This window comes from Lycorma delicatula, chromosome 5 (genome assembly GCF_047948215.1).
Source record: "Lycorma delicatula isolate Av1 chromosome 5, ASM4794821v1, whole genome shotgun sequence".
NCBI classification, from domain to species: domain Eukaryota; kingdom Metazoa; phylum Arthropoda; class Insecta; order Hemiptera; family Fulgoridae; genus Lycorma; species Lycorma delicatula.
This window is the reverse complement of record NC_134459.1, coordinates 63,412,350-63,425,035: the sequence shown is the minus strand read 5'-3', so window position 1 is coordinate 63,425,035 and position 12,686 is coordinate 63,412,350. Positions and strand designations below refer to the sequence as shown.

At 31.6% G+C, this 12,686-nt stretch overlaps 1 protein-coding gene across 2 annotated transcripts in view; it reads left to right on the top strand.

Moving 5' to 3' along the window:
* The first annotated feature begins 10,706 nt into the window (after nucleotides 1–10,706).
* prom (prominin) overlaps nucleotides 10,707–12,686 on the top strand; it is a 98,382-nt gene continuing 96,402 nt past the window's right edge. The window contains exon 1 of one of the 2 annotated variants that reach the window (XM_075366280.1): nucleotides 10,707–12,238. In XM_075366280.1, the coding sequence (XP_075222395.1) occupies nucleotides 11,179–12,238 (1,060 nt within the window). In that variant the 5' untranslated portion in view covers nucleotides 10,707–11,178. The remainder of the gene's footprint in view (nucleotides 12,239–12,686) is intronic. The other variant, XM_075366281.1, reaches the window with a different exon arrangement.

Sequence of the window (12,686 nt, the reverse complement as noted above, 5' to 3'; positions counted from 1 at the left end):
CTTTATAGCTAATTTTCTGAGTAAACGGACAATCCGTGTTAGAGCTAATGGAGACCTTTCAAAGATCTGCAAAATTGAAAACGGAGTCCCACAGGGATCTGTCCTAATTGTACTGCTCTTCTTGGTTGCTATCAATGGGGTGGCTTATGTTATCACTCTGCCTGTTAAGAAATGAATCTTCGCTGATGATATCACTATCACCTGCAGAGGTAAGGAAATTGGAACTACGAGGAAAATAATGCAGCATTCGTTGAACTCGGGGCACAGATGGGCACAATGCAGTGGTTTCAAATTGTCGGTAACCAAGATTTGGTGAAACTACACTTAGGTGAAGACGAGATAAAGGGAACAAACGAGATTAGGCTTCTTGGTATAACTTTTGATGAGAAACTGACATTTTTCGAGCCACATTAAGTACATTAAGGCTGAATGTCTAAGCAGAATTAATGTCCTTAAACTCGTTTCATCTTGCAACTGGGGTGCGGATAAATCATTCTGAACACGTACAGAAGCATTGTTCTTTCGAAGTTAGAATACGGGTCTGTATTGTATGACTCTGCGAAAGAGATAATAAAGGGCATACTTGACCCCTTGCACAATACCTGCATTCGCATGTCAATAGGAGCATTCGCCACTTCCCCTATACCAAACTTACTTGTGGAATCCGATTAACTCCCATTGCGTTACAGGAGGAAATACAAGACCATCAAACACGGGATCAGCTGCTCACGGCAAATGACCAGATACGCTCGCATTTCGCTACTTGAAGGAAGGACGTCCTTACCGCAGTCTTTCAGGGTCAGGCTGTTTCGCTATCTCCAAGAACTAGAACTACCTGCCCCAAAGATCCTTGAAAAGGGAATAGGATGCGGCGCTCCTTGGTTACGCGCGTCTCCAGAGATCGTCTACTTACAATCTGAAAGTCGTAAACGAAAGACAGATTTCCAGTTTGCTAGAGACCAATTTAACAATATGGTTAAGAAGTACAATGGTACACTCTCATCTACACAGACGGGTCTGTCTCGGCCGACGGATGTGGCTGTTCTATTGTACTCCCTGACACCGAGATGTTACATAAACTTAATGCCTGTTCTTCTGTGTTCTTTTTCGAGTCCTTTGCAATTTACTACGCTTTGAACGTTATCGAAACCCGTAGGGATGACAGCTTCCTAGTAATTACAGACTCTAGGAGTCTACTTGAGAGCTTGAGCTGTAAACGTTCTGAATCCATCGTCCAGATTATTCATAATAACCCACCGGGTTGGTCTAGTGGTGAACGCGTCTTCCCAAATCAGCTGATTCGGAAGTCGAGAGTTCCAGCGTTCAAGTCCTAGTAAAGCCAGTTATTTTTACGCGGACTTGTCGGTGTTCTTTGGTGGTTGGGTTTCAATTGACCACACATCTCTGAAATAGTCGAACTGAGAATGTACAAGACTACACTTCATTTACACTCATGCATATCATCCTCATTCATCCTCTGAAGTATTATCTGAACGGTAGTTACCGGAGGCTAAACAGGAAAAAGAAAAGAAAGAAGAAAGATTATTCATGATATACTTTCAAGCATAAATAAGACTGTGATACTGGTATGGGTTCCTGGCCGTTGTGGCATCCTCGGGAACGAATGGGCCAATGAGGCTGCCAAGAGAGCTGCAATAAATGGCATCCGAGTACAATCGACATGTAAGAGAGACTTCATGAGATCAGTCGATGTAAAAAAAGAAAAAGAGATCTTAGGTAACTTTTTATCGTTTGTACATTTCAGTGAAGTTTTTTTAATTTCTACCATTTAACATAGAAAATGCAGAAAAATCAAAAAAGTTTCTTGGGAGAAGAGTTTGGGGGAAAAAGTAAAAATATTAATCTTTTAATGTTTTTTCATGTATCATTATTTTTCCACTGTATTATAAGGATAAATAAAACCTTGTAGGTAAGTATAAAAACATTTGTCAGGTATTTTAGTTTTCTATGTATATTACATTTGAAATGTTTGTGTTTTATGTAAGTGAACCGTTTTTAAAACTGCCTTCTTAACCGTCGTAAGAACTTGAACGAATAGAATTTTAATTTTAAATTTGTTTAATTTATCTGTTAAATAATTAGATTTTCTTTCAAATAATGAATTTATGAATACCGATATTTAAACACACTTGTCACTGCCACTATATATTTTTTTCGTTATGTATTGCAGAAATAATCTGTTTTCAAGTTTTGTTTTATTTCAATTAACATATTTCTTTTAAATAACTTGTAATAAAAATTTAAAAACCAATACCATTTTTTTAAATATGCTTAATGAAATATCCACACATCTTATTATACTGTGTACTGTTATACTTTTAAACTCATACTCTAGTTTCACATTACACTGATACCGTTTAATAAACTTTTAAAATAAATAAAGGTTAAAACTTTAAAAAATATCAGGTCAGTTACACGAATGGTTGCAATAAAATTACGTGCATTATATGATTACAGCAGTATATTACATAACTGAGATTGCTGTTATCTACCAAAATGCATTGTTCTCCAGTTGCATCACTAATACCTTATTGGTTCAATTTTATATGGCTTCTAGTCTTACCTACACAAAGTAACACATAGGATTATATATTTCTTTGTTTCCCATCATTTTACGTTTCTGCAATTTTATTGTAGAACTTTAAATGACATAATTGAAAGGTATTTCAAAGGATATTTTCTTAAATGATACTTCCAAAGATATTGTTGAATAAATAAATGAGATAAAAAAGGAGTGTTAATAGTACTTTTTATTACCTTTAATCGCAGTTTTTCATATAAGTATTTTTTCTTTCGATTTCAAATATACTGATTGGTAGAAAACTGTCTGCGTTATTTAGATTAAATTATTTTCATTAAATAACTATTTCAATAGACTGTTAAAATAGTTGTCATCAAACGCTTAAAAGATTATTAATCTCATATCAATTTTTTGGGTATTACATTGCGTCTTAGCCGTAATTACAGACCACCTGATATAAGTAAAAAATGACTTCCCATAACAAGCCATATTCATGCATAATAAAAATTTCACGTTTACTAAAGAAAGTAAAGACTGAATTTGGTTTTTCGTTTCCTTTTTACTTCCTTGTACGAAGTAAAAGAAGTATTGTGATCGCGAAAAATTTCGATTTCAGATTTCAACGTAAATATCCATTTTGACCGTCCCTGAATCCATTTTGACTAGTTTCGGCGTGACGTCTGTACGTACGTATGTATGTACGTACGAACGTACCAATGGTACGTACGTTATGTTATACCTGTGTGTATTACCAATGGTAAAGCACGTTATGTATCTCGCATAACTCAAATACGATTAGCCGTAGGATGTTGAAATTTTGGATATAGCAGTATTGTAACACCTAGTTGTACACCTACTTTTTGATTGCAATCGACTGAACCAAACGTGTCCAAAAAAGCCCAAATTCCAAACAAATTTGGATTCTGGACTTTTTCTTAACTGCTATAATAAACCCTCACTGAGAGCTTTTCAACAACATATCACTTATTTTCATTGGTTCCAGAGTTATAAACAAATAAAATTTTAATTATTGAAATATTTGGATCTTAAAACGGGAAGGCACATCGGTTCGAATCAGACTTCACATCCTTTTTTTATTTTTTTTTAAATTTAAATATATTGATTTATTAATAATTATTTGCCCCTGATTGTAAAATAAAATTACGATAAATAATAATACAATAATAACAATAAAAAGAAAAAAATATGAAAAAATATCAGAAGTTATTAATGAAATACAATTTTATGTACTTTTCATTTAAAAAATGTATATATGTAATTTAATAGGAGTACAAGGAAGTCATATGGTGACCACATCAGATTTTTTTCGCTATGCTAAACATACGGTTGCAGATCAGTTTTCTGATATGCAACTAAAGACAACTTTATTCCGTTTACAACAAGAACTGGCTTTATAATGAACATCATTTCTCTCAGAGAAAGCAAACTTGATTGCTCCTCTTCTACCTCAAGTGTTTTAAAATTCATCACAACCATAAGAAAGACCGGCAGACATTAATTTTTAATTTTCCGGAATTCCTGCGTCAGATATAAAACAAATTTTCATCCTTCTTAGTTTTGTGTCATAAAATTTTCCTTGGTAAAATTTATAAGCTCGAAAAAAGGTGACTTAATATTCGAGTAGGATATTTCAAACCACCAATGTAAATTTACTATCATGGTGTAGAAAACTTAAAATTTTTTCAAAAGTATATTCTGAAATTTGTTGTTAGGTACCTTCATAATCTAACTAAACATCACAGATTTTAACCATCTTCATCATGATAAAAATATTATTGAATTATTTTCTTGTACCAGATAAAGAATGTCAAACTTTATTTATTGGCTCGAGCATGAAAATCTTGGTCACTTGACATGTTGCTCCTGAATTGATACTTCTTTTTCCTGTATTATTACTTCTATAAAATATAAATAAATAAATTATATGAAAGATTCATAATGAAATTAAGCTTTTTCATTAATTTATCATGATGATATAACAGTTTACTTTAGTCCATAAGAAAGGTGATAGGAGGCTGTACAAATAAACCGATGGAAATGTCTGCCTAGGCATTTGCATAGGTAGAATCCTGACAGAGACCAAACTGATTACAGTTTGGTCTTATGTTATCAAGTTTAGAGGGTCTAAAAGACGACCTCCAGTAAAGCTCATCAGGACTAGGAACGGAGGGGATGTATGGCGACTGAGATCGACACAAGGCGAGCCTCTTCTCAGGATGATATACCGTTTTAAACTATTAATAGTCTGTCTTAAACATCTCCTTCTCATTAGTATATTAAAACTACATCCGTTCCCTAAAAATACAACATACAATTAAAATTTGTTAACTTTTTCATCAACAGACTTATTATCAGTAATAACAATTTATAAAAACCACTTACCAGCAACTTTTTTATGTGTTCAAGTACTTTCGGATACCAAATCCATCTTCAGGAACTTTAAAAACGTTTATATTACTCTTAAAATAAAAAACGCATTCATCGTATGTAAGTCGTTATGTATAATTTAAAAATGTACAACAGTGGTCATCATGTTTTAAAAAATTATGTCGACTTAACCTCCAGACACAATAAAAGTTTCCACCGTTATGTTTGATAAAATTATTATCAATAAACAGACTTGCAAGAAATTAAGAGATTACAAATTCAGTTCAGATGTACGGTTTTTTTTAATTCATGGTCGTATAGACATATTTAATTTTTTTTCTCTTTCCAAGGAAGATTATCTGGCGGTCTTGTAAATTTTAACTGATAACTTCTGAAGATATTTTTATTTGTTTGCATCATTACTCATTATTTGATTACTACAACGTAATTTTATTTATCCTAAATTCATTTTGATATTGTTTAGAAAAGGTTTCCTAAACTTAAAAAAGAAAATTTGTTTGAACATTTACGGTTAAAAAGAAATAACACATATTCATGTTTTAGCTCACACTTACTAGAAGTCACTCTATACCATCTCGTGAATTCCTTTATTATTTTTATTTTTAAGAAACAAGTTTATCTTTGTAATCATTTCTTTAAGTTTTTTTCTTAACAAGCAATGATAGCCTATCGTTTCTGGATCTAGACATAAATTTTGCCAACAATGAATCCATTAATTAAATACGGCATATCTAGACGTTTCGGAGATAAATCCAATATAAGGCTGTGAAGCGCTAACCAATATACAATCAACCACCTCTTCTTAATTTTCTAGTGGTTTTCGAATCCTTATAATATCTTCCTTAATTATTACATCAGATTTTTAATTCACTGGTCCGCTGTTTATAAACGTCGGTCCAAACCGTTATATCTCACCTTATAAACAATATATGATTGGATAATGTACGTATAATAGTAGGTTTTTCAAAAAAAAAGAAAAGTTAAACCTCTACTTTTAGACAGTTATGTTCTAGCGATGAAAACTCGGGATTTTTGGGCGTAGCAATGTTATAAAGAATTTCATCAAATAAGTTAGTGGAAGACATCTGGCACGCCACATAAATTCACAAAGACAGTTCCCGAAAAATGTAAACGGGAAGTTTGATGTTTTCTGATAAATCTTTTCACATTTGCCCATATACACTCTATCTGGTTAGTGAAAGTGACTACACGAGGATCAATAAAATTTTGGGTTCACTGTCTCATAATTTTAGTTCGTCCCCGCGGTCCTTATACCGCCTACCATTATTAGAAATAATTCTAGTGCTGGAAGCTATTCGATTTAATCATAAGAGTGCCGTGTGTTTTATCTTCAACAGCAACCAGAAAAACATTTTTGGTTTCACGGCAAGTACCGCCAAAAACCCACTACTGTTTCGGTTTTAGCCTAAATAATACTTTCATCGCACACACATCGACTGATTAATTTCATCTCTTTGATCCGACTAAGCTATTACTTCTTACTCATTTAAAAATTTTCTCCCACAAATCCCAAGGAGATAATTATTCCAATCGATTGTAATATCGTGATTTAGGACGAATTCGTGTTCAAAAAATGGTATCGATGACATTTCAATGGACCCAACTATAATTTAACCAAAGATAATTTGTCGAATCCGATCCAAGGCGGATTAAAGCTACGTATTTTTCGAACAACTTCAAAATATTTACACTGATGCACCTCCAACGTGCTGCTGTTTTATCAGAAAATGCTAACGTCATGCTGTGGTTATGTAGACACGATCTCAAGCGATAATTGTTATTTTTATTACCTGCAATATAAATCAATAATTCATATTATAATTTTGTAATAGTTGTATTATGTTTTGCTCATTTTTAAAAAACTCATAGATTTATAAAATATTTTTGAATTAGCCATAATTACAAATAATGAACCGTGTAATAACTAATACAATAACCAAACTAGAATGAGCAATTGGAATGTATACGAGATCTTTTCCCTGAGATTAGGTAACAGAAGTAGATAAAAAATTGTGGTAAAGAAGATTTTAAAAACAAACAAAAACTATAATCGATTTAGTTACGCAGTATAAAACGAATAGCCGCTATTATATTCAAGTTATCGTGATGAGGATTAGATGTTTCAATTTATCTTAAAAATTATATCGGTAGTTTGTACTTTTTGAACAATCACTGCCACATTTCTTTAGTATGGTCAAGATGAGAAATATTAATTACATTGACATAATTGATGCTATGGTCTATTTTCCTTTATTTTGAAATATTTCGATTATCTGGCTCTCATTCATTCAAGATAACCCAAAAATAATAACGTATTATATTCACTCTTAATTTTTTCTTCCAGTTAATTTAGGTCTACTTGTCGCCGTTCATTCATGTTTATAATACACAACACTTATTTCACAAACTTTATTCTCACAATCCACTAAATTTTCTCTCAAATATTGTAATAATTTCCACTACCCCTCTTCTGCATTTTAGATCTACATACTTTCATAATTTGATTAAATTACACAGTTAAAATAAAAAATAATTACACATTTAGTAAAAATTAATAATAAAGTTTTATTAATAAAAATGGACGGTTTTCACAGGTTAAATATGTCCAAAGAGTTATCAGGATTTTTGATACGAAATTGGGGGTTCCGCAGGGTTCAGTCTTCGGTCCGGTTTTGTATTCAATCTACTCTGCTGATCTTCCTAGCATAGAAAATATCACTCTTGCCTCCTTTATTGATGTTACGGCGATTATGACGGTTAACGTTGACCTAACAGTAGCGTTAGAGAAATTGCAATCGGACTTAGACCTTCTCGGTGAATAGCTAGCTAAATGGAAGTTTTATGTTAATACTGCAGAGTATGTGACGTTTGCGATGAGGACGGCAGCTTGCCCACGTGTCTACCTAGGTGAAGTTCATATCCCTCATTCGGACAACGCACGACTTCATTTAGACCGCCAACTAACGTGGAAAAATCACATGAGAGATGACAGAAAGCAGCTAAGTATCAAGCTTAGGCGGTTGAACTGGTTACTAGGAAGGAGGTCCGTATTTTTGTTAGATAACAAACTTTTGTTGTATAAGATGTTTTTAAAGTTAATATGGCCCTACGGGATACAACTTTAGGGTACGGCAAACAATAGCAACATCGACATCATTCAAAGGCTCCAGAAAAAAGTGATGAGGAACGTATCGGAACCGATATGGTTTGCGAAAAACAAGGAGATCCATGATTACCTAGGGATGCTATCTATTTGTGAAGAAATTCACCGGCTAAGCTCAAAGTATACACTTAAGCTTAACACGCATGAAAATCATCTCGCTTTTTACCTATTAGACAACAGTGAAGATGTAAAACGACTGAAAAAGTAGCATGTACTGGATCTTAAGACTGTTGTGCGGTGGATATAATACTTTATTTGTTTTATTAACAACTTAACTGCTGTGTTGACCATTTATCCTTTTTGCTCTTTTTCATTATTTGTTGATATGTGTGTGTGTACTTCGATTACTACATGTTAGTACATTTTAACCTCCACTTCTTCAGATATAAGTTCCTTAAATCTTTCTTAGTCAGCGTGATGTAATAGCCACCTACGGCTCGTTCTTCTTAGATTATTTGTCACGTTACGGTGTTTAATCGCTATTTCAATAGGAAAATTGTCACTGCCATACAGTTCCTGAAAGATTCCCCATTCAAAGAGGTGGGATGATGAGGCGTTACATATGGTTAGGTCGACGGCCATTAAAGAACCCGTAAGAGCTGTTGAGGTGTGTATGTTGCCCAGGTTTAAAAAACCAAGCTCCGGACTCTCGAGAAATCTTTCCACTCTCTTATGCCTAGCGTCCAACCTGTTGGTGCGCTGACTGATGTTGTGCGCATAAATTTACATACCAGTAGAAATGGTATTTGTGCAGTTGCTTAACTATGTATGCTAGTTCCTCAACGGTAAACCCCCGACGGATCTTTTTTGGAATTCCCTTCTCCCCCCAAAAAAACGTAATTTTTTAACCAATTAAACGTAATTTTTAAAAACTTGATTTTTTAAAAATCTATGAATTTTAATTATCCATTAAGAATTAGGTGGTAATATACACGTTTCAAAATAAAAAATCAAAATTCAACGTAAACAAAATGTATTGAGTGAAAAATTTGTAATTCGGAAATTCAATATTGAAACATCATTCAAATAGTAATAATAACATCTGAACAATAAAACAATAATAAATATTTCAAACAGATAATTAAACAAAATGTTATTATTTAAATATATGAAACAGCAAGAAATATTGATATTAACAATAACCATTGGAGAAATAACCCAATAACGAGATATAACCATTTATATTACCATTATTATAACCATTTATATTTATTTATTTTATAAATATAATCTAACTATACTTAACCTAGGCTCGTTTCGCTCGCTAACCTTACTAATTTACAGTAATATTTTGAATATTTAAATAATAAATTCAGTAATTATTTATTATTTAAATAATCAAAGCATTACTGTTAATTAGTCGAGGTTAGCGATCGAAGCGAGCGTAGGTTTGGTTTGGCTAATTATTTATAATTTATATGTTTAATTATAAGCAATAATGCTAATATTTTTAATACGTAAAATATATGAATGATAATATAAATAAATTAATGGTTAAATTAAGTTAGTTTTTGGGCTACGGTGGCGTAACTCCCTGATTTCTTCATCTGTTTAGTAAGACAGGCCTCATTTTCTGAACGATTGACTTTACTCGACGGTTCATCATGATCGTTCCAGTTCGCTTGTAATTTGTCACCCTCGTGTATCTTCTCAGATACATTTTCACTTTGTCGTTCATACGCAGAATTATTCCCTTGTACTCAAAGAAAGTGCTAAAGTTACAGTGTTTGTTTACAACGATCAGCTGGGACGAGCGTCGAAGTAGCAGTAAAGTCCTTAGTAGGCTAGGTTGAGATTACGTAGTTCGGATACCTCCAAATGTCCGTTATTTATGCCCTTTCGGGCTATTTTAAATGCTATTAAATTTTCATTAGTCCAAAAACCGGATTAATCACAAATATGGTCCCTCACTATTCATAATATGATTCATATAATGAAAACAATGGTCACTCGAAAAATAGCCAACAAACACGTCACGCACTCAACTAACTGAAAATTAATCACAAAATTATTTCGATGGTTAACCTCAAATAAATTATTACAGTAGCAGTATTTATTGTCAACAAACTATAATATTATTTTCCGTTTACAAAAGACGGGCGCCAATAACAAATTATTTTTAACTGTTTTTGTAAGAATCAGCTGTTTTTATATTTTTAATAAAGTTTTTCTAATAAAATACCATTAATTTTAAATAATATTATTTCTATATGGACATACAAAGAAGGAATTTCAGAAGAATGTTGTCGAATTTTTAAATAAATCTACTTAAATTGAAATTCTTGAAAGTATAACAGAACTTTCTTTTAAATACATTAATTTTTTTTAAATCCTATTTTAATCAGAAATTTCAAAGGAGAAAGTAATTTTATTTTAAAAGAAAAAAGGAACTTCATTTATAACGACTTTGAGAATAACTGAGATAGAATGTGGTTTTGGAAAGGGGTGACTGGACGGTTCGGTTAGAAGAGGCGACGATGAAGGAGGGCGTTGCAAAGTGAAGCCGTATAAGTTAATGGGGCGCCGTGTACAGCCATACCACCACTGTTAGCTAGAGAGGCTTAACTAAGGATCTGAACCCTTATTATATACTTTACAGTACTTTTACGATTTTGTAGTCAAGGCTCGCGTTGTTGTGCGGTACGGATTGAGTCGGTATCTTCACTTTAGAAAGCTTATTATTGTGTTCATTTTAGTGTGATATACTAATTAGCACGTTTTATACTTCGTCTTAAATTCGTATAACTGTTTTGTTTGTGCACCCACGAAAATGTAACTGGTTCATTTGAATTACAAATACGTACGACTTAACCACTTATTTCACAGTCATATAAAATCGAGTGTCTTAATTTTCTATTTTATATGCATACATAAGAATATTTTTTTTCTTAAATTTTGCTGGTAACGTTTATGTATATGTTCAAAGAAAATATGATGTTTAACAAATTATTCTTAAAATTAAAATAAAAAATTAAATGATAATATTTCTAATTATAAAAAGGAATTCTATTTAAAAATTATACGAGTATTTAAATTTTTTTAAATGGCAAATTTTCATGCGATTAATTTTTTAATTAAATTAATAATATTTTTATTACTATTTAAAAATATTACAACTGTTGAAAATAACTGTAATGACTCGGCTGAACATCTTACAGTAGTTAAAGAACAGTGTTTATCGGAAGACGAAAATAACATTAAAGTAACTACACCAAAATACCATGATGCATCTTTAACAACACAAAATTCTAATGAAATTAATAAAATCGAATTAACTACCGAAATAAGTACAAAACCATCTTCATCATTAAAAAATGATGAAGATGAAATCTGTTGTAAAAATGAGGAAAAGCTGGATAGTATTGTTTCTAGTGAAGTTTCAAAAGAACAAACAGCATTTTTAAATTCAGAATTAATTCAAAATAAAATATTAGAAATGACTGATGAAGATAATTTCGAGAAAACCGATAATTTATATCCTGACAAAATTGATTTATCTTTAACTACTGAAATTTCTCATTCAACTGCCCATATTAAGGATTACAATAAAAACAATCTGAATGAAAAGGATCTTCATTATGATACTATGAATATTACAGATAATAAAATCTTAAAAGAAGAAACAAATTTATACATACATGATGAAATTATAGATAATAATAAAAAATCAGATAGTGATATAAAAGCTAGTAGATTAATTTATGACAGTTATGAACACTCGGACAGTTATACAAGAAATAATAGAGATGAAAATAAAATTCTTTATAAAGCAACAAGTGAAATAACAGCAAAAATTGATGATAAATTAATAGAAAATGAATTTAAAGATTTTGATAAGAAAGATGATAGGAGATTTAAATTTGGTGATTTATCAGAATCTTGTACAGATTGTGATTTAGGAATTCTTCCTATTCGTGCTTCGGCTCAAAAAGAACAAAAAAAGGATACATTTTCTACAATACCTGAGGTCAGCATACAGTTTGCAAACGTGCCAGAAGGAAATACCTTGCAAGTCGATCAGTTGGATCTCTCTGAGGGAACATTTCTTTTCGACTATCTCGGGGAATTTTTCTCTTGGTTGCAACCTAACGACTTTCCTGTTGGTGAGTTATATTAATTGTATTATTATTATTATTATTACAGGTAAATTTTCTTTTATAAAAAATTCCTCATATCCTATTATTTTGTAATTCTCTTAAAATATTTTTTAATTAATTTTATATTACAGTCTTATTTCTTTAATTAGAAAACAAATATTTTAAAGTAAAATACTGAATATTTCATTATACATTTTATTATTGAAAAAAAGAAAGAAGAAAGAAAAAACCATACGATTTTTGAGGGCGAAACTTTCTGAAATAACCTGTAAACAGCGCGCGCGCGCGTACACACAGAGAGAGAAGGAGAGAGAGATAGAAATTTTTTCTTTTCATATATTCGTTTTTCTATAAATACGAGTATTTTAATTTTTACTTTATAATTACCATTTTTATCACAAATTTGATATATCCTTGTTGTTTGTTTATGTAAATAAGGCTTTATGGTAAATCT